At 36.4% G+C, this 23,099-nt stretch overlaps 1 protein-coding gene and 1 pseudogene across 6 annotated transcripts in view; both read right to left on the minus strand.

Annotated features, from left to right (window-relative positions):
* Positions 1–23,099, minus strand: part of BIRC6 (baculoviral IAP repeat containing 6) — a 225,438-nt gene that overhangs the window by 113,081 nt on the left and 89,258 nt on the right. For 5 of the 6 annotated variants that reach the window (XR_006960345.1, XM_047069619.1, XM_047069616.1 and 2 more), the window contains 15 exons: positions 22,688–23,011; positions 22,351–22,450; positions 19,763–19,977; positions 19,367–19,575; positions 18,574–18,920; positions 17,741–17,960; positions 17,125–17,258; positions 16,507–16,644; positions 14,854–14,981; positions 11,328–11,459; positions 9,066–9,281; positions 8,272–8,455; positions 7,489–7,644; positions 3,382–3,515; positions 2,151–2,304 (listed from right to left, as the gene is read on the minus strand). Coding sequence is in view for 5 of the 6 variants with exons in the window: in XM_047069619.1 (XP_046925575.1) it covers positions 2,151–2,304; positions 3,382–3,515; positions 7,489–7,644; positions 8,272–8,455; positions 9,066–9,281; positions 11,328–11,459; positions 14,854–14,981; positions 16,507–16,644; positions 17,125–17,258; positions 17,741–17,960; positions 18,574–18,920; positions 19,367–19,575; positions 19,763–19,977; positions 22,351–22,450; positions 22,688–23,011 (2,791 nt within the window). In the remaining variant the exon portion in view is untranslated. The remainder of the gene's footprint in view (positions 1–2,150; positions 2,305–3,381; positions 3,516–7,488; positions 7,645–8,271; positions 8,456–9,065; positions 9,282–11,327; positions 11,460–14,853; positions 14,982–16,506; positions 16,645–17,124; positions 17,259–17,740; positions 17,961–18,573; positions 18,921–19,366; positions 19,576–19,762; positions 19,978–22,350; positions 22,451–22,687; positions 23,012–23,099) is intronic. The other variant, XM_047069617.1, reaches the window with a different exon arrangement.
* Positions 3,939–5,754, minus strand: LOC124504226 (60S ribosomal protein L4-like; annotated as a pseudogene).

The following is a 23,099-nucleotide window of genomic DNA, read 5'->3' on the forward strand; positions in this document are numbered from 1 at the left end:
ACTTAAATTAAATTTTTTTAACTTATTTAAATTTTTTAAATTTATTAAAAAAATAGTATTTTTAAAAATACTACAGCCAGATATGTATATTAGAAATATAGACACAAATGTGTGTAAACACACACACACACACACCGTCCACCAAGAGGACACACAAACAGTCACCGAAATTGTAGTTAAGTATATCTAGCACCCAAATCTTGGTGTCCTAATCACATTCTTCCACTAAAATGTTTTGAAATACCCTTTTTGCTCAAGTAGTTAATCCCCAGTCTAGGGAAGAAAAAGGAAATGATAAGCCTGGGGCACCTTGTGCCAGAAAACAAGGAAACCCACAGAAAGATGAGAAAGTATCAAAAAGACAGATAAGCTTAAGAAAGATCCCACTGGTCAAATCTGGGACAATGTGAACATCAAAATAAATAATGAAGACACCGTGAATATACTTAGTGCCACAAAACTGTATACTTAAAAATGGGTAAAATGGGGGGTGCCTGGGTGGCTCAGTCGGTTAAGTGTTTGACTTCGGCTCAGGTCATAATCTCCTGGCCCATGGGTTTGAGCCCCGCATGGACTCTATGCTGACAGCTCAGAGCCTGGAGCCTGCTTGGGATTCTGTGTCTGCCTCTCTCCCTGCCCCTCTCCCACTCATGCTCTGTTTCGCTCTCAAAAATAAACATTAAAAAAAGTTTTTAAAAACGGTTTAAAATGGTAAGTTTTATGTTATTCACATTTTGCCTTAATAAAAACTAAGCAACAAATATACAAATAATAATTATGACCCACTGAATAAAACAGAAAACCATAAATCTACTTAAAACTAATTTTTTTAAAGGAATAGTTTTGAAGCACCACTCTCCCACACCCACAAAAATTTATTTGGCAAGGGACAAAGAACAACTTTATAAGGGAGAAGACTGTCAAATAACCTCCTTAAATCAAGTAATTAAACTTCAAATCACCAGTCATGGAACTAATTAAAATCATAAGCCAACTAACAGAATACATAAGAAAATCTATGCATTATACCAGTGATACTTCTGGCAACGATGCATGACCATAATCTAATCATGAGGAAATAACACACACACCCAAGTTTTGAAGAACATTTTACAAAATAACCGGCTTGTAATCTTCAAAAGCATTAAGGTCATGGAAGTGAACTCTGATGAACTGTGGCAGGCTATGGGGCGCTTGGGTGGCTCAGTCAGATAAGGATCTGACTCTTGGTTTCAGCTCAGGTCTGATCTTGCAGCTGTGAGATCAAATCTCACGTCTGGCTCTATGCTGACACTGCAGAGCCTACTTAAGATTGTCTCTTTCCCTCTCTCTCTGCCTCTCCACTGCTCGCGCTCTCTCTCTCTCTCAAAATTAAATAAATAAATAGATAAATAAATAAATAAATGTAAAAAAAAAAGAGCTATGGCAGGCTGAATGAGACTGAAGAGGTATGAAAACTAAATACAAGGCATCTTTTTGCTTTGGATTCTTTAGCATAAAGGATGTTATTTAAACACAAATGCTGAACTGGAATGGGATATGAATGTTAGTACTAATGTTAGTTTCCTAATTTTGATGAAATGTGCTTCCTGATTGCTCTTGTAGAAAAATGCCCTGATTTGTAAAACAAATAAAATAAAAATATTTAAGCCTAGCAACTTACTCCCAAATGGTTCAGGATAGCAAATATTCTTTGTATCAAACTTCAACGTTTCAGCAAACATATGGTTGTTTCAAAATTTAACCAAAGATTTTATTAAAAACAAAAACTCTGATATATTCTACATGACTAGAAAAGTGCAAAAATAATATTCAGTGTGGTTTCATCTGTTTACAAACAAAATACGAGTTTATTGTGAGTAAAAAATAAATACATTAAAGCACAATCAATTTAAAGTCCCTGTCAATCCCACACAACTCACAAATATATTTTGTGAGGTGTTATTCTGAGAAACAAAATGCCCCATAAACAGAAGCTCCTCCAAACGGACTGACACGGAAACACACATCCATGTCACTCTGATGGCACATGTGGGAAACCAAACCCTCAGAGCACACACTCAGCCTCGTTTTCTCATATGCCAAAGCATACATGAAATCAGGACTTGTTTTAAGAATAGCACATGACTTAGAATATAATACCCACTTACCCTGAGATACTGAAACACTAACTGTCTGTGATCCATTCTTCTCTGTGCTTGCAGGTGGCTTTGCTACAGGAATCCCAAGACCTCCAATGTAAGGGTTGTAATTGTAGGTGCCATAATCAGCACCCCAGTAGTCATACCATGTACTGCTTATTGGCTTAAAAGAGTGGGAAAAATAAAACTGTGGTTTATTTTTACCTCTTCACTAAGAGTGACATTATTTATACTATCTAAATTCAAACAGGGTTACAAAATAAACATACTCCCCCCCCTTTAAATCACCAAAACATACTTCTAATTTTAATGATCTATAGGAACAGTTCAATAATTTTCTCTTGATTTGATACCAAAATCTAGAAGTACCTTATTTATTTAGCATCTGAGAGAGGGGTACCTGGATGGCTCAGTAGGTTAAGCATCTGACTCTTGATCTCAGCTCATGTGAGGATCTCACAGTTCTTGAGATTGAGCCCCATATGGAGCTCTGTGCTGACAGTGCAGAGCCTGCCTGGAATTCTCTTTCTCTCTATCCGTACCCCACTTGTGCTTACTCTCTCTCTCTCTCTCTCTCACACACACAAAATAAATAAACTTAAAAAAAATGTATTAGAATCTGAGAGATACTTAGCATCCTTAAAAATCTTGGGGAACCTGGGTGGCTCAGTCAGTTAAGCATCTGACTTCAGCTCAGGTCATGATCTCATGGTTCATGAGTTAGAGCCCCGCATCAGGCTCCTGACAGTGTGGAGCCTGCTTAGGATTCTCTCTCTCACCCACTCTCTCTGCCCCTTCCTGACTCATACTCTACCTCAAAATAACTAAAACTTAAAAAAAAAAAAATTCTCTTATACATAAAAAGAAGCAATATAAAGTATTAGAGGTATATCTCCTTTAGAAAAACTTGAGGCTAATACAGAAGTAGAACTTGCAATACACTGGCCTTGCCTAAAATTGAGTAATCCATAACTAAACTTCCCCAAGCCTATTAGTGGCTCTTACTAATACATACAACAATAATAGTGGCTATATTAATAAAAGGGTATGTGTTCCTTATACTACTCCATCTATATTATAAAAAAAACTACTATAAGATCTATTGCAAGTTAATGAATTTTGAGAACAATGAATAATGAATTACATTTAGTGATAAACAGTATACTTTCCTGTTTTAAGTGATTAATAAGCCAAAAGTATAAAATGAAATATTTAAATTGCGAAGAATAGTATATCATACCTTAAAAACTTTGGCTGCAAGAGGATCTTTTTCCAAATCAATATCTAAAGGATCAATGTCAACTTCCATTAGATCTTGAAGTAACTCAAGATCAATTTCTTTATCTTTTTCCAAAGAAGAAAGAGGAGGTGCACCTTCAAACAATTGAAAACGATTATGCTGATGATGTATGTAACATAAAATTTAACTAATATGTTGATTTTAATTTCAGAAAAAATTACTTCACTTGTATGTAACATGTTTCCACTGACATAAACATCTCTAAATTTTTATACTTGACAATTAAACACTATTAATTATGAAAAATGTATCCATCTATAAACATACAATTAAAAACATGATGCAGGGGTGCCTGGGTGGCTCAGTCAAGAGTCCCACTTTTGATTTTGGCTCAGGTCATGATCTCACAGTTGTGAGATCGAGCCCTGTGTCAGGCTCCGTGCTGGGTCTGGAGCCTGCTTAAGACTGTCTTTCCCTCTCCCCTGCTTGCACTTTCTCTGTCCGTCTCTCAAAAAAAAAAAAAAAACAAAAAACAAAAAACAAAAAACAACCCCAAAACAACAACAAAAACCCCAAAACACAAGGTGGTAATATTTGACTTCCTAGCAATTAGCCCGTATTGAATCATGCTGGACAAAACTTTGTTACTGAAAACAATCATTAACCATTTCTAGAATGAATATTACCCATTTTATTACCTCCAGTAGATAATTCATTATGTTACATCCACTATTTTAGGAAATGATGCCCAGTATTAAAGTGAAAAGCAAAGATTTAAGTTGTAAGACTACTTTCACTTTTTTTTTTGCCTTTGATCTTTATTCAAAATTAGCTATCCAAAATGATTTGACATCTATGGAATAAGAAAATTTAAGTTTTTATGTAGCAGGTGTCTTTTCTTCTGTGGTGGATTTCTCCTCTGCAGGCTGCTTCTCGGCAGCGGATTTCTTGGTAGCTGCAGCCGGTTTTCCTGCCAAAGGTTTCTTCTGCTTCTTCACACCAATAGCCCTTTTTTCCTTTCTTCTCTCCCAGAGGCCTCTTGCCTGGAACCCCCTTCTCATCTGATTTGGCTTCCAAAGCTGCTGCTGCCTTATTCATTCGAAGTTTGTGATTCTTGGCCTGGCAAAGAATGGTGTCCCGGCACATGGTCTGTGTATACGGGTTTACCTTCAACACGATTCTCAGGTTTTGCAGTGGATTCTTCTTCAGGACTCTGCAATGACTCCTGTTGTGTGGTACTTGGCAGCCTCTGTGGATCTCTGGGGCTCTTCAAGATTCTGCTAAGATGTGTATTAAGCATCTTGTGCATGGGAAGGTTGTAGTTGCTCTTGAGGGAGGCAGCCTTATGCCAAGTGCCATACAGCTCATGTAACTTGCAGAAGACGCTGTCAGTCCAAATATGCAGAAATGTCCTGCATGCCCACCAGGGGCAAGTTTCAAGATGTTCAGTTTGCTTACATTAAGTAAAGTAATTCCAGGGGCATTTCTGAAGGCCTTTATGATACCACTGTCCTCATTACAGATAATGCAGGGTCCCCTACACTGGATACAATGACAATTTCTCATTGTGTTCTTCCCAGCTCTCATTTGCTGAGAGGCATAACCTTTCTGATATCATTCTAGGCTTTAAGTATTTTAAGAAGCGAAACAGCCTCTCTGGTCGTCTTGTAGCCTTGAACTTTATCTTCAACCACCAAAGGAAGTTCGGGGACTTCCTCAATACGATGATGTATAGACATGACCAGCGCTGGTAGGCCTGAGGCAGCCAGGGCAGAGCAGATGGCCTGTCACTTCTGTGCTATGTTCACTCTGCACCAAGGGTGCCACATTTTGTTTGGTACAAACATGCAGGCCAAATATGCAAGACACACATTTCCATAAGCACCCTGGCCAGAACAGTGAGTCCCACCATCTCGAACTCTGGGAATTTGAGCCACGGCTCTGCCAGTACCCCAAAACTCAGGACGGGTGGTGACGACCTGCTAAATCACCAACAGCTTAGGGCTATATGTTGTTTCTGCAAAAGCTGGTGCGAACAAAGTTCATGGTATCAGGTCAAATGAAAGCCCTGAACACAGCAGGCAAAGTAACATTTTTGTATACTGGAACAGTGGACAAGTTCACACCATCACAGGGAGAGGAGAGGGCCATGCTCCTCTCAATCCAGCAGCTCCTACAGGAAAAGCTGCTATTCACCTTACTTTTCTACTTTGAATCAGAAATTATTAGGCTCTTAGATGTCTCAAAATTCCTAACTAGCCTGCTATGCCTTACAATAAACCTTACTTTCCCATCCTTCTCACACTCTTATTCAACATTTATTTTTTTTTTAATTTTTTTTTTTTTAACGTTTATTTATTTTTGAGACAGAGAGAGAGAGAGAGACAGAGCATGAATGGGGGAGGGTCAGAGAGAGGAAGACACAGAATCCGAAACAGGCACCAGGCTCCGAGCTGTCAGCACAGAGCCCGATGCGGGGCTCGAACTCACAGACCGCGAGATCATGACCTGAGCCGAAGTCGGCCGCCCAACCGACTGAGCCACCCAGGCGCCCCTCAACATTTATTTAAAGAATGCCTAGCACATGCCAGCCTGTTCTAGGGTTTAAGTATGTGAAGACAGATATCTGCTCTCCAATACATCAATCGAAGTTCGAAAGTGAGGACACACTGCAGAAATTTCATCAACTACAGCATGATGAGTGCTACCAGAGACCATCTAGAGTGGAAAGCAGCAGCAAAGACAGAATCCCCAACGCTGCTGCTGCTGCCGCTGCTGCTGGAAAAAGCTTCTCAGAGGAGGACAAGGTTTCTGTGAATCTTAGATCAAGAGTCCATCCTGAAAAAACAGGAGGAAGTCTATTCCAGACACAAGGATTATCAGGTAAAAAGGATAAAATTATTACAACACCTAAGACTGAAGAATAACAAACGGCTGAAATGACCACAGCACCTGTAGCATACAGGACAATAACTAGACTCTTAAGAAGTAAGGAGCAGGGATGCCTGGGTGGCTCAGTCGGTTAAGTGTCTGACTCTTGATTTGGGCTCACAGGACATGATCTCATGGTTCATGCGATCAAGCCGCATGCCTGACAGCACAGAGCCCGCTTGGGATTCTCTCTCCCTCACTCTCTGAACCTACCCCACTTGCGTGCATGCTCTCTCTCTTTCAAAACAATAATAAACTTAAAAAAAAAAAGAAGGAGCAAAGAATTGTACAAACTAAGATACACATACAGTTTTTAAAGCAGCAGAAAACAAAGAAAGAAGAAAAAGAATAAGGCTGGATCTTAAAGAGTAGTAGTCTTTAACTTTACCATCTTTACTAATACATGATCTTTAATTGTTTTCTAGATTATATTTTCTTCAACACAGCTAAATCAGACCATCTCAAAATAACTAGGGTATTATGAAAGGATAGCATTTTATTATAATAAGCATTCATTCAGATAATCAAAACATATTTATCATATTTAACTAATGTATCATATTTAAGGCCAAAACCCTAATACAAAAATATAAAAATTAGGGGAGCCTGGGTGGCTCAGTTGGTTAAGTGTCCGACTTCAGCTCAGGTTGTGATCCCACAGTTTGTGAGTTCGAGCCCCACATCAGGCTCTGTACTGACAGCTTGGAGCCTGGAGCCTGCTTTGGATTCTGTCTCCTTCTCTCTCTGCCCCTCCCTATGTATGTTCAGTTTCTCTGTCTCTCAAAAATAAATAAATGTATGTGTGTATGTATGCATGTATGTATGTATGTATGTATAAATAAATAAATAAATAAATTTTCTGCTGCACTAAAATTCTGCATTTTGAAATATATTTTCAAGGGTGCTTGGGTGACTCAGTTGGCTAAGCGTCTGACTTCGGCTCAAATCACTATCTCACAGTTCATGGGTTCAAGTCCCATGTCAGCCTCTGTGCTGACAGCTCGGAGCCTGGAGCCTGCTTCAGATTCTGTGTCTCCCTCTTTCTCTCTCTCTCCCTGCCCCTCTCCTGCTCATACTCTGTCTCTCTCTCAAAAATAAATAAAACATTAAAAAAGAGAGAGAGAAAGAGAGCAAAGGCTACCTTCAATAAACAAAACTTAAAGAAGGTGCAGGTACCCGTTATATCGTGTGTCAAAGGCTCATCTATAGTCTCCAGCAGCTGAACTGAAGACTGCTGCAGGGAGTCATCAGAGTCACCAGCTGCTGCAGCTACGTCATCACTCACTGCTCCTTCCTCCATGGCTTCTGCCGCTACCGGAGCCAGCAGCTCTCCTGTATGAAAGAAAAGAGCCATAACCGCTTTAATAATTTGTTAGCCAATATCCAAATCATATGAAAGCATATTTTCCTCCAGTTTAGAGAATGACAGCGTGTATGCTCGACCACCTATGAAAGACTGAGGCAAAAGATTCTCCACCTACCTGTGCAAATGCTAGGACCCACCACTCTAACCTCAAGTGTTAAGGACAAGTAACGAGTAGAAAACACAAACTGTATAATATGACCAGAAGTTATGATAGTCCCTTTACCTATATTAACTCACTTATTCATCAAAACAACTTTATAAGGAAGGTACTCTTATTATCCTTATTTTATGGATGAAAGGAATGAGGCACACAGAGTCCTCAAGGTCACATAAAGAACAGCAGCCCATTGCGGATAATAATAATGAAACAGACTATCTCTAATGTTCCTGTTAACAACATAACTCCTCCATAAAGACTTGACCATTTATCACAACTGCCAACATAATTAAATACAAAAGTCATTCCAAATGGTTGCTACTGATACATTAAATAGACTTTCACACTTTGGGTTACAGTTTCTTTTAAATGTTACTTATTCAAGCCATGACCAGCTAATTTGGACATACCTTATGAAAAATAAATCCAGACAAACCTGCTAATATATCCTGTAGCATACAAGTTAAGGAATACTGAGCCCAAGCACCACCCCAAGATATATCTCCTCTATTGAAGTCAGTTCCAACCAAAAGTAATAGCAGTCTTTCCAGCTGGGGTTCATTCACAATCTCACACAGATGTATAGTTGGCCTCGTGGCATTTGCAATGCGTGCCAGAACCTGCAATATTTTATAAAGCCATACATTTTATAAAGCCAACATTTTATAAAGCCATACATTTAAACATCAATTACATGTGTTTTTTCCAAAAACAAACAGCTGGAATAATAGTTGTCATTAATGACATATGCTTTCATTGTCAAAATAATTGCTTGAGATAAAATGCAAAGAACTGTATTTTCATGGATCAAATATTAAAATCTCATTAAAAATCCTGGTGGAATGGCTAAAAATAATTTTTATAAACAATGAATATGCTACAAGAAAACCTTCAGGGCATGAAAACCCCTCATTACGATAATTTGACACTTATTTGTGTACTTACTGTTTTAATTAATAGAAAAAGGTAGGTTGAGGATAGACATACCTACCTTATAGGCATTTCAGATCGACATTAGAGTTTTAACTAGGTTAAAAATAGAAATCACATCTACTAAGAAATCTACTTTTTCAATCTTTCAAGGCACAATTATAAAAACCTGAATTACATAAAGCAAACCAATAAAAGCACTATTATTTCTCTTAATCAAAAATCAATCAAAGACTGCAGTCTTTCTTTTTCTTACCCTCTAAGTCTGTAATTATAAATTACGCCTATCAGTTTACTTACCTTACAAACAAAAAGTAAAAGATCCGCATGACATGTAAAATCCATGGAGAGAAGAAACAGAGTAAGTTTCTGCACTACTGAAATACAACGTTCATGGGCCAGGGTAAATGGAAGTGGTTCTATCTCTGGACTTTCTTTTGTTGTTGTAACTTCTGTATCTAAATTAGAACGGGACCATTCTGCTGTCCGACGTAACCGAATTAAATCCTTGAAGTGCTGCACAGAGAAATTTACAATATTTAAATCAGTGTTTATTAATGTTTATTTATATTTGAGAACATGTGCACATGCGCAAATGAGCGGGGGAGGGGCAGAGAAAGGGGGAGACGCAGAATCTGAAACACGCTCTAGGCTCTGAGCTGTCAGCACAGAGTCCCACGCAGGGCTAGAACTCATGGATCACGAGATTATGACCTGAGCCGAAGTCGGAGGCTTAACCAACTGAGCCACCCACGTGCCCCTAAATCATTGTTTACTGAGTAAACATTCTTTCACTATAAATTTATTTATAGATGAAAATAGCCACTTCAGAAAACTTACAACTTTTAAAGAACAAAATTTTAGATAAACTGTAAGCTTCAAAAGTAATTATTATTTTCTGATTTCATACATCCAACCAATGGAATAAATAACTCCCTGCAAAATCTAGTTGTTTTTTTCTTTTAATTAAAAAAAAATTTTTTTAATTGTCTTAGGCTCCAGGCTCTGAGCTGTCAGCACAGAGCCCGATATGGGGCTCGAACTCATGAACCTGAGATCATGACCTGAGCTGAAGTCAGACGCTTACCGACTGAGCCCCAAAATCTAGTTTTAACTATGTTGCTGATAAATCCTTTCCAAATCGTGACTGTTATCTCCATGTTATAACTAGACTTAATTCCTCACCCACGGGAAAAGGGAAATAAATGGAAGACTTTCATTTTCATTTCCAAAAAGTGAAATTCTACATTAAGGCTACATTGGGTCAAATCCAACATCTTGAATAAAAATTACCAAAACACCCAAACATAATTCAGAAAAGGTGGATGATAAACCTATTAACATAACGTCAACTACAGAGTATTAACTCAAGTTATTTCAAAATCTGATGGAATAATGATAACTTCATATTTAAAGAAACACAATAAACAAAATTGGCTGCTATATGTGTTATCCGCCCCCAAATTAAAAAATAAATATTAACTGGGGCACCTGGGTAGCTCAGTCAGTTAACTGTCTGATTTCGCTCAGGTCATGAACTTGCAGTGCACGGGGTCAAGCCCTACCTCAGGCTCTGTGCTGACAGCTCAGAGCCTGGAGCCTGCTTTGGATTCCATGTCTCCCTCTCTCTCTGCCTCTCCACCATAGTCGCCTTGCCTCTTTCTCTCTCAAAAATAAAGTTTTTAATAAAAAAAAAAAATTAAGTTATATTTAAAATTTTTATTTACAAATCACAGGATTGATTTTCACTTAGAAAAAACACATTAAGGGGCGCCTGGGTGGCTCAGTCGGTTGGTTGGGTGTCTAACTTCGGCTCAGGTCATGATCTCATGGTCTGTGAGTTCAAGCCCCACGTTGGGCTCTGTGCTGACAGTTCAGAGCCTGGAGCCTATTTCAGATTCTGTATCTCCCTCTTTCTCTCTCCTCCCCCGCTCATGCTCTATATCTCTCTCTTCTCAAAAATAAATACATCTTAAAAAAAAATAAAAATAAAAAATAAGAGAAAGAACACATTAACTAAACTATACACTTCCTTGAATCTTTTATCTTCAATTTACTGGCACACAATCCACTTTAAAGTAAGCACACCAGGGGGCGCCTGGATGGCTCAGCAGGTTAAATGTAGGACTTTAGCTCAGATCATGATCTCATGGTTTGTGGGTTTGAGCCCTGAGTCAGGCTCTGTGCTGACAGCTCAGAGTCTGGAGCCTCCTTCAGATTCTGTGTCTCCCTCTCTCCCTCTGCCCCCTTCCCATACTCGCACTCTCTGTCTCTCAAAATAAAGACATTAAATAAATTAAATAAATAAATAAATAAATAAATAAATAAATAAATGTAAGCACACTGGAAACATACTGTAAATCCACACTTATCATATATTTCCTTGAGTTAAAAGCTACCTTCCCTCAAAAAGGGGGGGGTATAATAGATCTTTCTGTTGATAAATTGAATAATATATATTTAAGTTTCTTAATTATTATTAAAGATACTTTACTCAATTAAAAATATTAAAAGAAAAAGTGACTTTTCCAAAATAATTACATTAAAAAGCATAGATCATACCTTTGAAGTAGCCTGCTTTAGTTTTGCTTGCTCTACCAGAAGTTTATATGATGATCCTTTGTTACTTTGTATTTTTTCTTTTTCCATCTGTTCCACCAAAGCTTTCTGTTTAGCTTTTAATAGGTTAAGTTGCTTAAAGAAAGGAAAAAAAAGGTTAATCTTTTTAATCTATATTAAGCTAACAGTGTTAAAAACAACAAAGTAAATTAATATATACCTCAAAGATTTAATACATTCAAATAATGGAATAAAAAACTCCCTTCAAGTTCTAGTTTTAACTGCATTGCTGATAAGTCATTTCCAAATCCTGACTGTTATGTCCATGTTCTAACTAGACTTAACCAATTCCTTACCCCTGGGAAAAGGAAAATAAATGGAAGACTTTCTTATGTAAGCCCCTAATGAGATTGACTGATAGGTATTTTTTTGGAGGGCAAAAAGTATTTTTAAATATGCGGGGAAATATTTTTATTGTATAATATTCTCAGCTTTGTTTCTATGGCCATCTCCCTCAAAAGTAGTGTAATTTTGGAATATCTATAATTTTTATTAATTGAAAATTTTATTGAGATAACTGTAGATACGTAGTTGTGAGAAATAACAGGGACCTTTTGAAGACTTTACCCATTTTCCTCCAATGATAACATTTTGTAAAACTATACTATATTACCACATCAGAGCGTGGACATTGTTAAAATACACCAATTTTATTAAGATTTCTCTACTTTCACTTCTACTCTTTTAAAAGTGTATGTCTGTGTTTGTCTATCTTATTTGTATAGAATTCTACATATGTATAGACACATGAACCCACTACAGTTCCATCACCACCAGGTTCCCTCATGTTGTTCTTTTATGTTGCCCACCCCACATCCCTCCTATCCCATCTGCTCAAATTCCAACCCCTTGCAACCACCAGTCAGTACCAATGAACAAACAGACCAAAACAAAGAAGAAAAAAATTCTGCACAGGAAGGCCTTAAAAATCCACTGAATGACTTCACCACATCCCCATATAGCCATATATGCAGAATATTATTCTAAATACAAAGTCACTAGAAGGTAATAGTCATGATTATAAATGAATATTTTGTTAAAAACTTAAACCTACTTCTTCAAAGAACATCTCCAAAATTTCTACTTTTGATAGATTTTTGTTATCAGGGTGAAAAATTAATACACTATAAAGAAATATTCACTTAGCTATAATCTCCATATATGAAGAAAAACATATCATAAATTAAAACCAGTATGCACATGTATTAGATGATCAACATGTGTGTGAGAACTACCATAAATCAGTATTTTCAGAAAACTATTCTAAAACCTCTACAATAAATACAACAATTACAATAAAAAATACATAATTTTAATGTGTTTCAAAACAATCACAATCTTAATCAGCAATTTTAATTACTGCAAAAAAGACATTTTTTTCTCAACTATTTGAGAATAAGTTGGCAACCTGATGGCCAATCACCTCTGAATACTTTTGTATGTACTTCCTAGAAATAAAATCTTTCTGCAAACCATAATAAAACCATCAAAATCAGAGAATACTACTAATATACTACTACCAACTATGCCTCACACCCCATTCTAAGTTTTACCAACTGTCCCAATAATGTCCTTCACAGTAAAGAATAAAATAGTAATATTTTACTAAGGAAAACCCACTGGGTTATATTCTAGCTTTGCTTTCCATCTTCATATTCTAAATTAAACACAGCAAACATAAACATTAAGTGTTCAATAAAATTTAGCTGAATTCAAAAGGATGCAAATTATTACCACACAATTAGTTAAGAATAAAAAAAAAGCTGAGAGAAAAGCTTCACATCATTTTTCTTGCAAGAGATCAAACAGCTTAGTCAAAAAAAACAAGTGAAACCTAAAATTTAGTGCTAAGTCCTTTTTTTTTTAAAAAAGCCCAAAGCTTTCACAAACTTGCCAGATCCTAAGGATTTTCATATAAACTCTCATTACAGTTTAAATCAATTATGCAAATAATTATTGGTAAGACACTAGGCTCCATTCTAGGTATCAAGGATATAGTATATAACCTGGCATATACTGTAAGAGAAAAGAGAAAGACCCCTTTAAAAAAATGATAATAATAAAGCAATGGCTCACAAGAATCTGATGTCGGCTATAAATTCACTTCTACACAGTACAATGCACAGGGACCAAATTTTATGTGCAATTTTAAGAGAGATCATGGAACCACGTAAGAAAAAATCCAGATATATGCACAGATGTCCTATAACAAAAACCACATTCTAATACATGACCTTCTTTCTGTGAAAGAAAGACTGAATGTGTGTACATGCAAACATTTGCATGTTAATCAGAGAAACATACATGCATATTTGTATTTCAAAAAAAAAACACTAAAGTGTTCATCAATAGGAAAATAGGTAAACAGATTCTGGAACACTCATGGAAGAGTACTCAAGAATAAAAAGAATCAATGATATACTCAATATGGATGAATCTCAAAAATACCATTTTGAGGGGAAAAAAAGGCAGGTAAAAAAGAGCACTCTGCATGACTCCTAACAAGACTTCAAGAAATCATTCACTCACAGCGAAACACACAAATCTCATATTAACAAAACAAAAGACACTACCAAAATTTATGATGAATATAATGAAAGGAAAAATACGAGACACAGGGGAAACACATTGTATGGGGTACTATCCTAATTTAGAAACCAGAGAAGACCTCTTTGAGGAAGTGAATATAAACTAATGCCTGAGGGCACCTGGGAAGCTCGGTTGGTTAAGCACCCGACTCCTCATTTCCTGATTTTGGCTCAGGTCCGGTCTCGGTTCCTGAGTTCGAGCCCCACATGGGCCCTCCATTGACAGCATGGAGCCTGCTTGGGATCCTCTCTCTCTGTCCCTCCCCTGCTCATGCTCGCTCGTTCTCACCCCCTCAAAACAAATAAATAAACTTAAGAAAAAATAAAAGAATGCCTGAACTAATGCCTAGTAAGTTAGGTTATCCTACGTGGTAAGGGAGGAAACTCACCGCATACTAAAATCCTGGATGAGAAAACTGGTGGTTCATGAACTCAAATTCAGTAGGGCTAGACTAAAATTCAAACCTGACAGGCACAAAGAGGAAGCAGATGATAGACACCATCAAGGACTTTGAACTGCACGCACAGGTCAACTGAAAGCTACTGAGAATTGGAGAAGGAAATGATATGATAACGTATGACTGAGAACAAAAAGGGTGAGAGGCCTTTTAACTAGACAAAAGAAAATGACAGCCTCTCACTTAGAATGGCAGAAACAGAGATGTAAAGAGGTAGACACTTTAAAGGACCTCACCAAAAATCTGTAAACTACAAACTGTTGCCATCTTACGAATAAGGAAGCTCTATCTCACAACTGTTAAATAATTTCCCTAAGTACCTCATTAAATATCATACCTGAGATCTGACAGTAAGTCTATCTCATGCAATGTCAAAAGCAATGTTCTCAAACATTAAAATTTTAAAAGTATATTGAAAATTACCTGTTTATGATGAACTAGCTGCTTTCTGATTTTTCTGGAATATAATCTATCAAGGCTACTGCTGCCTTTGGAAGACCTATTTATGCTCTGAGTGTGCAGATTATTGTTAATAAAACTCCACTGGTTACCTATAAGAGCAAGAAAACATTTTATTAATAATTCTGTTAAATGTGGTTTTAAAGTATTTTCCACACCTAGAAAACACAAATTTATAAACATGTCAATCACAACAAAGCAGTTTTAAGGAAACTGGTAGTAAGATATAACCCTAGAAAGGCTAATCCAGATCCTAAATGACTTTAAGATCAGAGTTTTCTCTGTCTCCAATCTTCCCTTTAAGAAAACAGTCATCTTTCTCCATAGTTGCTTAAGATTAATCTTTGTACAACACAGCACTGATGTAACTCAATTCAAACAACAAATGCTCACTAGTGCCTATGTCAAATCCATACGTTAATGCAAGGACCCAAAAAGAGGGCGTTCAATAATCTGACTTTACAAATGTAAAAATAAGGTTAAACGGTTCAAAAATTATGCTGTGTAGCTCGACTTACTCTCATTTTTTAAAACGTGTCCAGACCATTACTTTAAGTATCATTCTTCTTTTCAATTCAGGCTCAATACCACCCCTGAACCACCCCTGAAGTAATCTCCAATTACTTGTTCATGCTTGCTTAACCTAAAGATATCTTCCCTATTCTCTAATATCCATTAGTCAATTCAAATTCTTCAAAACCTACAAAAAATGTCTTCCACCAATGCATTTCCATATTATCTGAATGATACAAATAAAAACTAAGACCTTCAATACTGTAATATTCCAACTTTATATGACAGTTGTATATAATTGTAGATACCTCTATATCCCATAAATCAGTAAATTGAGCCAAAGACTCTAAATATTTAAAACATATTTTCTCTACATGAATAAAATACCCCACCCTTTTACCAAAAGTAATGGGCCCCATTTGACTTATCAAATGATAATCAATTGATTTATCTAGAAAACACTCAGTGATCTTTTTTAATACTATGGTCCTGACAATGTATAAAATTCAAATTTTATGGCACTTAGATATAAGATGCAGCTATTCCAAAACCTTTAGGAAAAGTGTCATTAAGTTGGAAGAAAGGAAGAAAATAATTTGTCTTACAGCTTGATTTCCTTTAACTTTTAAATTTTTCTATGCCCCAAAAGTTTATGGAGAAAGACTGAAACTCAAAAAAATAAAAAACAAAAACAAAAAATAAATAAATCTGGTAATTTCCATATCTAAGCATAAAAGCTCCTTATAGTCAATTAGAACTATACACCATAATGGTAAATAGAATGACACACTATACTAAAATAACAAAGATTTCCTATTCATAAATTCACTGATATGTATGGTATTAGAAAGTGTTTAAATGAGCCTGGAAATACCTCATGAAAGACACAGTTGTATTTAGACATTAAAAGTCATGCTCAGATAAGGGGTTTGTCCAGAAAGCCCTTCAAAAGTAAATTCTACCCTTAAAACAGATTCCTGGTATATTTAATTCTTACTTTAGTAAATTACGTACAGCTGTAATCTCCAGGCCAATAGCCAGTTCTGGAACAACTGTGTACTCACTCAAAATCCCCACCAACAGATTATTATAAACTTCTGATACCTGTCAGAAACCTTTCCCTGTCTTTACCATTCAAAGGTTTCTTTGCAGCTGCTGCTTCATCTTCAACAGTTGCCACATAATCCAACAACCTGGACACCAGCATAACAACCCAACTGATCATGGGAATATCCAGTACTCCTAAGAAGAGATGACAGGGGAAAAAACAATCAAGTGACTCTAAGAGTTCTAATGAAGTCTGAGAGGACAATTATGCAATAAGACATTTTATAAATTTAAAATATACTGTATCATTGCTAACATTAACATTTACTTATAATAAGCCTCAAAATTGGAACTTATGGCCAAATTGAGGAACATACTGAATGTAATGGAAGACAAATGCTTTATGGTATGAGAAGAGATTCTTAGTTATAGGTTGAATCCAACAGATAATAATTTATAAATTAGGAAATAAGGTGTAAGGTCCTAGTCTAAGACTTACAGATAACTAAATTAAAAAAATCTCTCAATTTTGCCTTCATAAAAATACATCATAGAAATATTAACAAAATGTGCCATGACGAATATTAAAATAGGTACTTCACAGTAGCCATTTTATGAAAGCAGTAGTAACAGGAATCTTATGTTTTTACAAAAGATGACCACTTGAAATAATACCTTCTGTCCTCCTATGCATGGGTAACTGCGGCTGAAGAGGTGACAATAAATTATCCAACAGATTAAGTAAGCTTTCTAATACTCCACTATTGCTAAGTGATCTTTGACCAATGCAGGAGAGCAACATGAATACCCTAAAAAAAAGATATACTAAGTATGAATCAATTTGCTCATTAAAAAAATAATTTACATTGAAATTTAACAAACAATAGGATATGTAGTTCTCAGCATGATTTATATCTCGAGCTATGATGTTAAAATTGGCTCTTTTCAAACTACAGGTTGTATTTTTTAACTAAATAAGAAATCAAGAAGAGAACTTTATCAAAGTCCCCAGAAAATGCGTTTAACACATAAAGTAACATAATCTGTTAGGAAATACTTGTAAACAGAGACCTATAAACTCCACAGATTCAATTACAAAACTACAGAAGGTAGTCTGGTTATATCATGTGTAATTTTCAATATGCGTTTTGCTAGGCATTCCCCAAACCCTGGAAAGAAATGTTTCATTTCCCCATTCAGGATCCACATACGTAGGATTTCAAAATCTGAGCAATGACTGTGAGAATTAGAAATTACTAATAACGAACAACTCCAGTATCTTCTGACCTACCTATCTTGTGGGAAGATGAGAAGCTGCTCTGAATTGTACAGTTCCTGAAGAACATTAGAAAGAAACTGACCCCACCATCTTTCACCACCACAGAGCTGAACAAGTAGAAGACCAGTATGCAATCGTATCTTTGGTGTTCCACTGATGCACAAGTGTTTAAAAAGCTCTTCACAGGCCTGGGCATGAAATGTGCTCTGCAAAACTGCAGGAACAGAGTGTCCTATTACAAAACAGAAAACAATAAAATTTCCTATTTAAGTGTATGCTGTAGTATCAGTATCAGCATACCTAAATACACTTTCTTCTTTACCAGGATTCAGTACACAATTGTATTTTATTTATTTTGCTATTCATTTCTTTATTCTTCATATGAAGAATTTAATTGTTAAACACTTGGGGAGGAGAAAATCTAGCAGTTCAATCAACTGTATTTCTTATGTGTGGAGTTGGGTGTATCAGTTAGCTGAGTACGTGTGTTTTTGAGTGCACGTGTAATGATCAAAAATAGCTCCTGTTATTAGAAAATGACAGTATATTAGGGTAGCAATTTAGTAACAGTTTTCACAATAACAATATTTAATGTTTTGCCAATAACAAAATGATGTGCCACATCAACAGCAAAACCTCAAGAAAATTATCGAAAATCCGTTTAAAACAAAAACAAGTAAAAATATGGAGGAAAAAACGAGTTAACCTAAACACATTTCATAGTCACTTTAGAAAGGACATCAAAATGAGCCACACTCAGGAAATATTAACACAACAACAAAACATGCAACAAAATCACATCAAACACATTTCTAACATTTAAAGAACCTAAGCCAAATACAAACCATTGGAAGAGTGAAGAAGACTGAGCAAAGTGTCCAATAAATATCTGATGATGGTACGTAACTGCTCTGTGGAAGACGTCTGAATCAAATCTTTTGGATCTGATGTTTCACTTAACACTTTCCGACTTGTACCTAGAGCTACTTTGAGCCTCTGCACTGCATTATGAGCCAAATTCAGCTGAAGCTGTAGCTGAATACAATCTTGATAGGCAGAAAAAACTCTACTGTCTTCCTCAACTGCCTTGTCTGGTTTTCGCAGAAAGTACTGTGCATTGTTAGCACTGTTGAGAGGAGGAAGATCGATACTTTGCAAAAGAGTTTCCAGTCGATGACAAGCTAAGTTATACCTGTAAATAAAAAAAAAAAAATGTACAAAATAATTCCTGCAATGTTCTCTCTGGTATATATGTATAAATGTACACTGAAAATTAAATCTCTACAACCATTAAAAAGAATTCATCAGTCGTTAAGTACTAAATAAAGCCAGTTATTTAATCACAATATTTTAATTTATCAAATATTACTGTAACATTCGTTTCCTACTTCCTTTTGTTCTTTTTTTTGTTTTTTTTTAAGTTCACATTTTTTTTTTAGTAATCTCTGTACCTAAAGTGGGGTTTGAACTCACAACCCCAAGATCAAGAGTTGCATGCTCTTCTGACTTAAGCCAGGTGCCCTGTCCTATTGTTCTTTTCCATACATCTAGGAAAAGACATTTGTTGAAAAATATATGCAAGACATAAAATATAAAAGGTTTCAATAAGATTAAAATAGACTGCAATTTTCTAATAACCTGCACTGTATATCTTCCTGTAGAGCAACCATCATTGCTAAATGCTGGTCAATTTCCGGTTGGTTTGCAGATTCACCCTCTCCCCTTAAAGGATCATGCATTAACTTCAGTTCACTCTCCCAAGGCAAGATATACGTATGACCATAGTAAAATCCTAATGGGATTTTGGCTCTGGCATTTGTACTTCCATAACGTCCAATGACAGTGATCTGAAATGAAATAAAAAACAAAACAAATCAAAACATAAGTATACATACACTCCATCTGCAAAAAAATAAAATTCTGAGCAATGGATTTAAAAAGATAGTTATACTTTTTAACTATATGTCTAAGTATCTTTCATAACCTGTCAGAAACATGGAAAGCCTATCAATTCACTGTCTTGAAGCCTTTTACCTTCATGAATCTGCACACAGGAGGTGGTATCAAGTCATGCAGAATTAATGAATGGGTGCTTATGTCAGTTGCCACTACCAGTCGCCTCCCATCCACCTCTTCTCCTAAAGTCCAAATGTCAATTGACAAGGAGGCCAAGTCTCCACAAGTGGGAATCAATACATCTGTCAATAGTATTGGTCTGCCAAAATCCAAGGTCACAAATCTCCTTGCTCCTATCAGAGAGAGCAACAGGTGACAAAAAATACCATTGTTTCAATTAACCAAAAGATACATTCAAAAACAGTTGGGAACACTCATCTTAAAATCCGAAATCAACTTATTAAACTACAAACAAATAAGTAGAAAGAGGAAGTAGCCTTTGAAAATTTTCTGAAACTTCAATCCATGCTAGGTAAGACTGAAGTAAAAAATACACAAGAGTAAGTTTGTTACTGTGACAATCAACTGTGCATATAAGCTTAATTTAAAATTTTTTAATGTTTATTTATTTTTGAGAGAGACAGACAGAGTGCAAGCGGGGGAGGGGCAGAAAGAGAGGGAGACACAGAATCTGAAGCAGGTTCCAGGCTACGTGCTGTCAGCACAGAGCCCAAAGCAGGAGGTGAACCCAAAAACCGCAAGATCATGACCTCAGCCAAAGTCGGATGCCTTACCGACTGAGCCACATAGGTGCCCCGAAGCTTAATTTGAAACATCAGAGTAGAAAAACTGTATCATCAAAAACAGTAGATAGATGAACTCTTAAACGTTATCTATCTGCTCTTTTTTCAATCATTTGGTCACTTTTTAAAACTTTCCCACCTAGACTCATTAATGATACCAAATTGTTATTACTTTAGTTTTCTCAAGCCTTGTTTAACTTCTTATGGAGGTAGATCCTACATTGTGGTTACAATGTAAAGTAAAAGTACAATGCAGAAATCACATGCAGTCAGCACCGCCACTATAAAAAATCCCTTAGGAAGGTCCTCCAAAGAAGACAAATACAGCTTATCTCAAACACTGTTTTTTGCCCAGGTAGTGGCACATCACTGTCTCTTCAGCTCAGTTCCAGGCAAAGCATATGGCTTATTCTCAAGGACCACACTAAACAGGCAGGATGCCTCTTCGTGTAAACACTAGAATCGCATGCAGCACAGTTGAGATGTACACATTAATGAAAGGCAAAAATGATCACAGAGGAATGGAAGAAGAACAGATTTGCATATCTCAGCTCATATACATTTCAGAATAAGCCCAATTAGTGAAACAGTAGACAGCATTGTTAATCATATAGTTCTTTTTCTTCTTTACCAGGTTGGGGTGAGGAGCACCTAATAACCTTACCAGCTACATGTTACAGTGAAGGAATCAACTGAACTTCTAGAACTAGTTTTCAATGGAGCTAGTTTAAAAGCAAACAAGGTAGTTACCAATACTTCCCTAGACAGAAAAACTATTAAATGACAAAGAACATAATTCTTCTATGTCCTACAGTCAATTCCAATGATAAAAAAAGAAAAAAAAACCAAACTGCTGTGTAAAAAACTGCTCACAATCCATAAGACTCCACAACAAATCACACTCTAAATGTTACAAATGCTAATGTTGATACCAATGAAGGATTAGTTGAGCAAAAAACACCATTAAGAATTTTACCTTAGGGGCGCCTGGTGGCTCAGTCAGTTAAGTGTTGGACTTTAGCTCAAGTCATGATCTCACAGCTGCTGAGTTCGACCCCTGCGTTGGGTTCTGTATCTCCCTCTCTCTCTGCCCCACCCCAGCTTGTGTTCTCTCTCGCTCTCTCTCTCAATAACAAAGAAATAAACTTGAAAATTATTTAAAAACAAAAAAAAAAGAATTTTACTTTACATTTTTTAAAAAACTCTCTCTTCCAAAGAAGAAACATCGCAATGCAATAAAGCAAACTATTCATATGATAGAAAGTGCCACAGTATGCATTATACACATACTACTTTCTACTATAAAACACACTGTGGGTTTCTACTGAATTCTGCTGCAGCACAAGCCCAGAACTAGTAGTTTGGTAGGATGATAAGGTTAAAATCACCTGTGGTTTATTAGTAAACATATTCTAGTTGAAAGCATCTATCCCAGTCATGGGTTGCTAGCATGTAAGTATGTCACAAACTTAGGCAGAATTTGAATTATCAAGAGACCATGAAGTGTTATTAATTTTACTTAGTTACTAAAATCAGCAGTACATCTATCTGCTATTTTCTAGAAATGATTCCAACATCAGGATGCTGGTCTTAAGAATATTTAAGCGTAACTTCCAGTGTAATGATAATCGAGCAGCTACAATGGAGGTAGATGGTCATGTCCATCAGAGTTCAACAGGCAAGACCCATGTGCAGGTGAAATCCACAGTCTGGACAGAACTAGTCAACCTACCCAGTAGCACTCTGCCACCCAACGTGGTGAATGCACAGCTGGAGCCTTATGTAGTGCCTACTCCTGGTAAAATGTACTTACCTGGGAACAGATGTGATTTACTTGCAAAGGAAAATCAAACTACAGAATATTAAGATTCAAAGGGCTAGCAGAATAGGCAACAAAAATATCTTAAGAAAGTCAAAGATTACCTGAATGCATTCGTTCTATAATAATGGACTGGTGAGGTGGAGGTTGAAGAAAATGTGAAGCATGAGAAATTGCAAGAGCTAGACCAGAACCAAGTGGATTCTAGAAGAGAAAAAAGTATAACTCTATATTGATATTACTCTTGCTCTATACAAACTAGTAACTGTATATCAAATTAAAAAGTCTCATCTCCTGATGTATATTCTGTAATATTTTAGAAAACAACCTAGTTTGATGTATCAAGTTGGCATAATAAAATTTTGCCTTCTCAAGCTAGCGTATACATCATAATATTTTTAAATGTCTAAGCGAACACCTATTTAAAATATAAGAATTTACCATTCTGGACTTGTTGGAATTTTTGTTATGTGCAGCAAGATTGACTGTTGGGGGATCAATAACTGAGCCTGGGAAAAGCTGTGCAAGTTCGGCATTAATCACAACGGAAACTGCTTCATTGGGTGGGGTGAGTGGTGGAGTCATAAAAAGTGGTGTTGTTTTTGGAGTGGGTGGAATAACATCAGATGGATGGATGAAGAATCCGGGGGCTGCCACCGGGTTGGAAGGCACAGAGTTGTGAACAGGACCTACTGCTGATGCTGCTGATGCTGCGGCAGCCGCTGCAGCTGTTGTCTGATGTAACTTGGCTTCCAGCTTTGCTTTCTGTAAAAGAAGTAAAGGCAACAAATGTAGACTGATCCTGCCTACCTGAACTGTAGGGAACACTACACAGGAATATTTTATGAAGATA

The sequence above is a fragment of the Lynx rufus genome, unplaced genomic scaffold, assembly GCF_022079265.1.
Source record: "Lynx rufus isolate CCGP_SWC_20201006 ecotype Redwood Valley unplaced genomic scaffold, mLynRuf1.p SCAF_8, whole genome shotgun sequence".
NCBI lineage: Eukaryota > Metazoa > Chordata > Mammalia > Carnivora > Felidae > Lynx > Lynx rufus.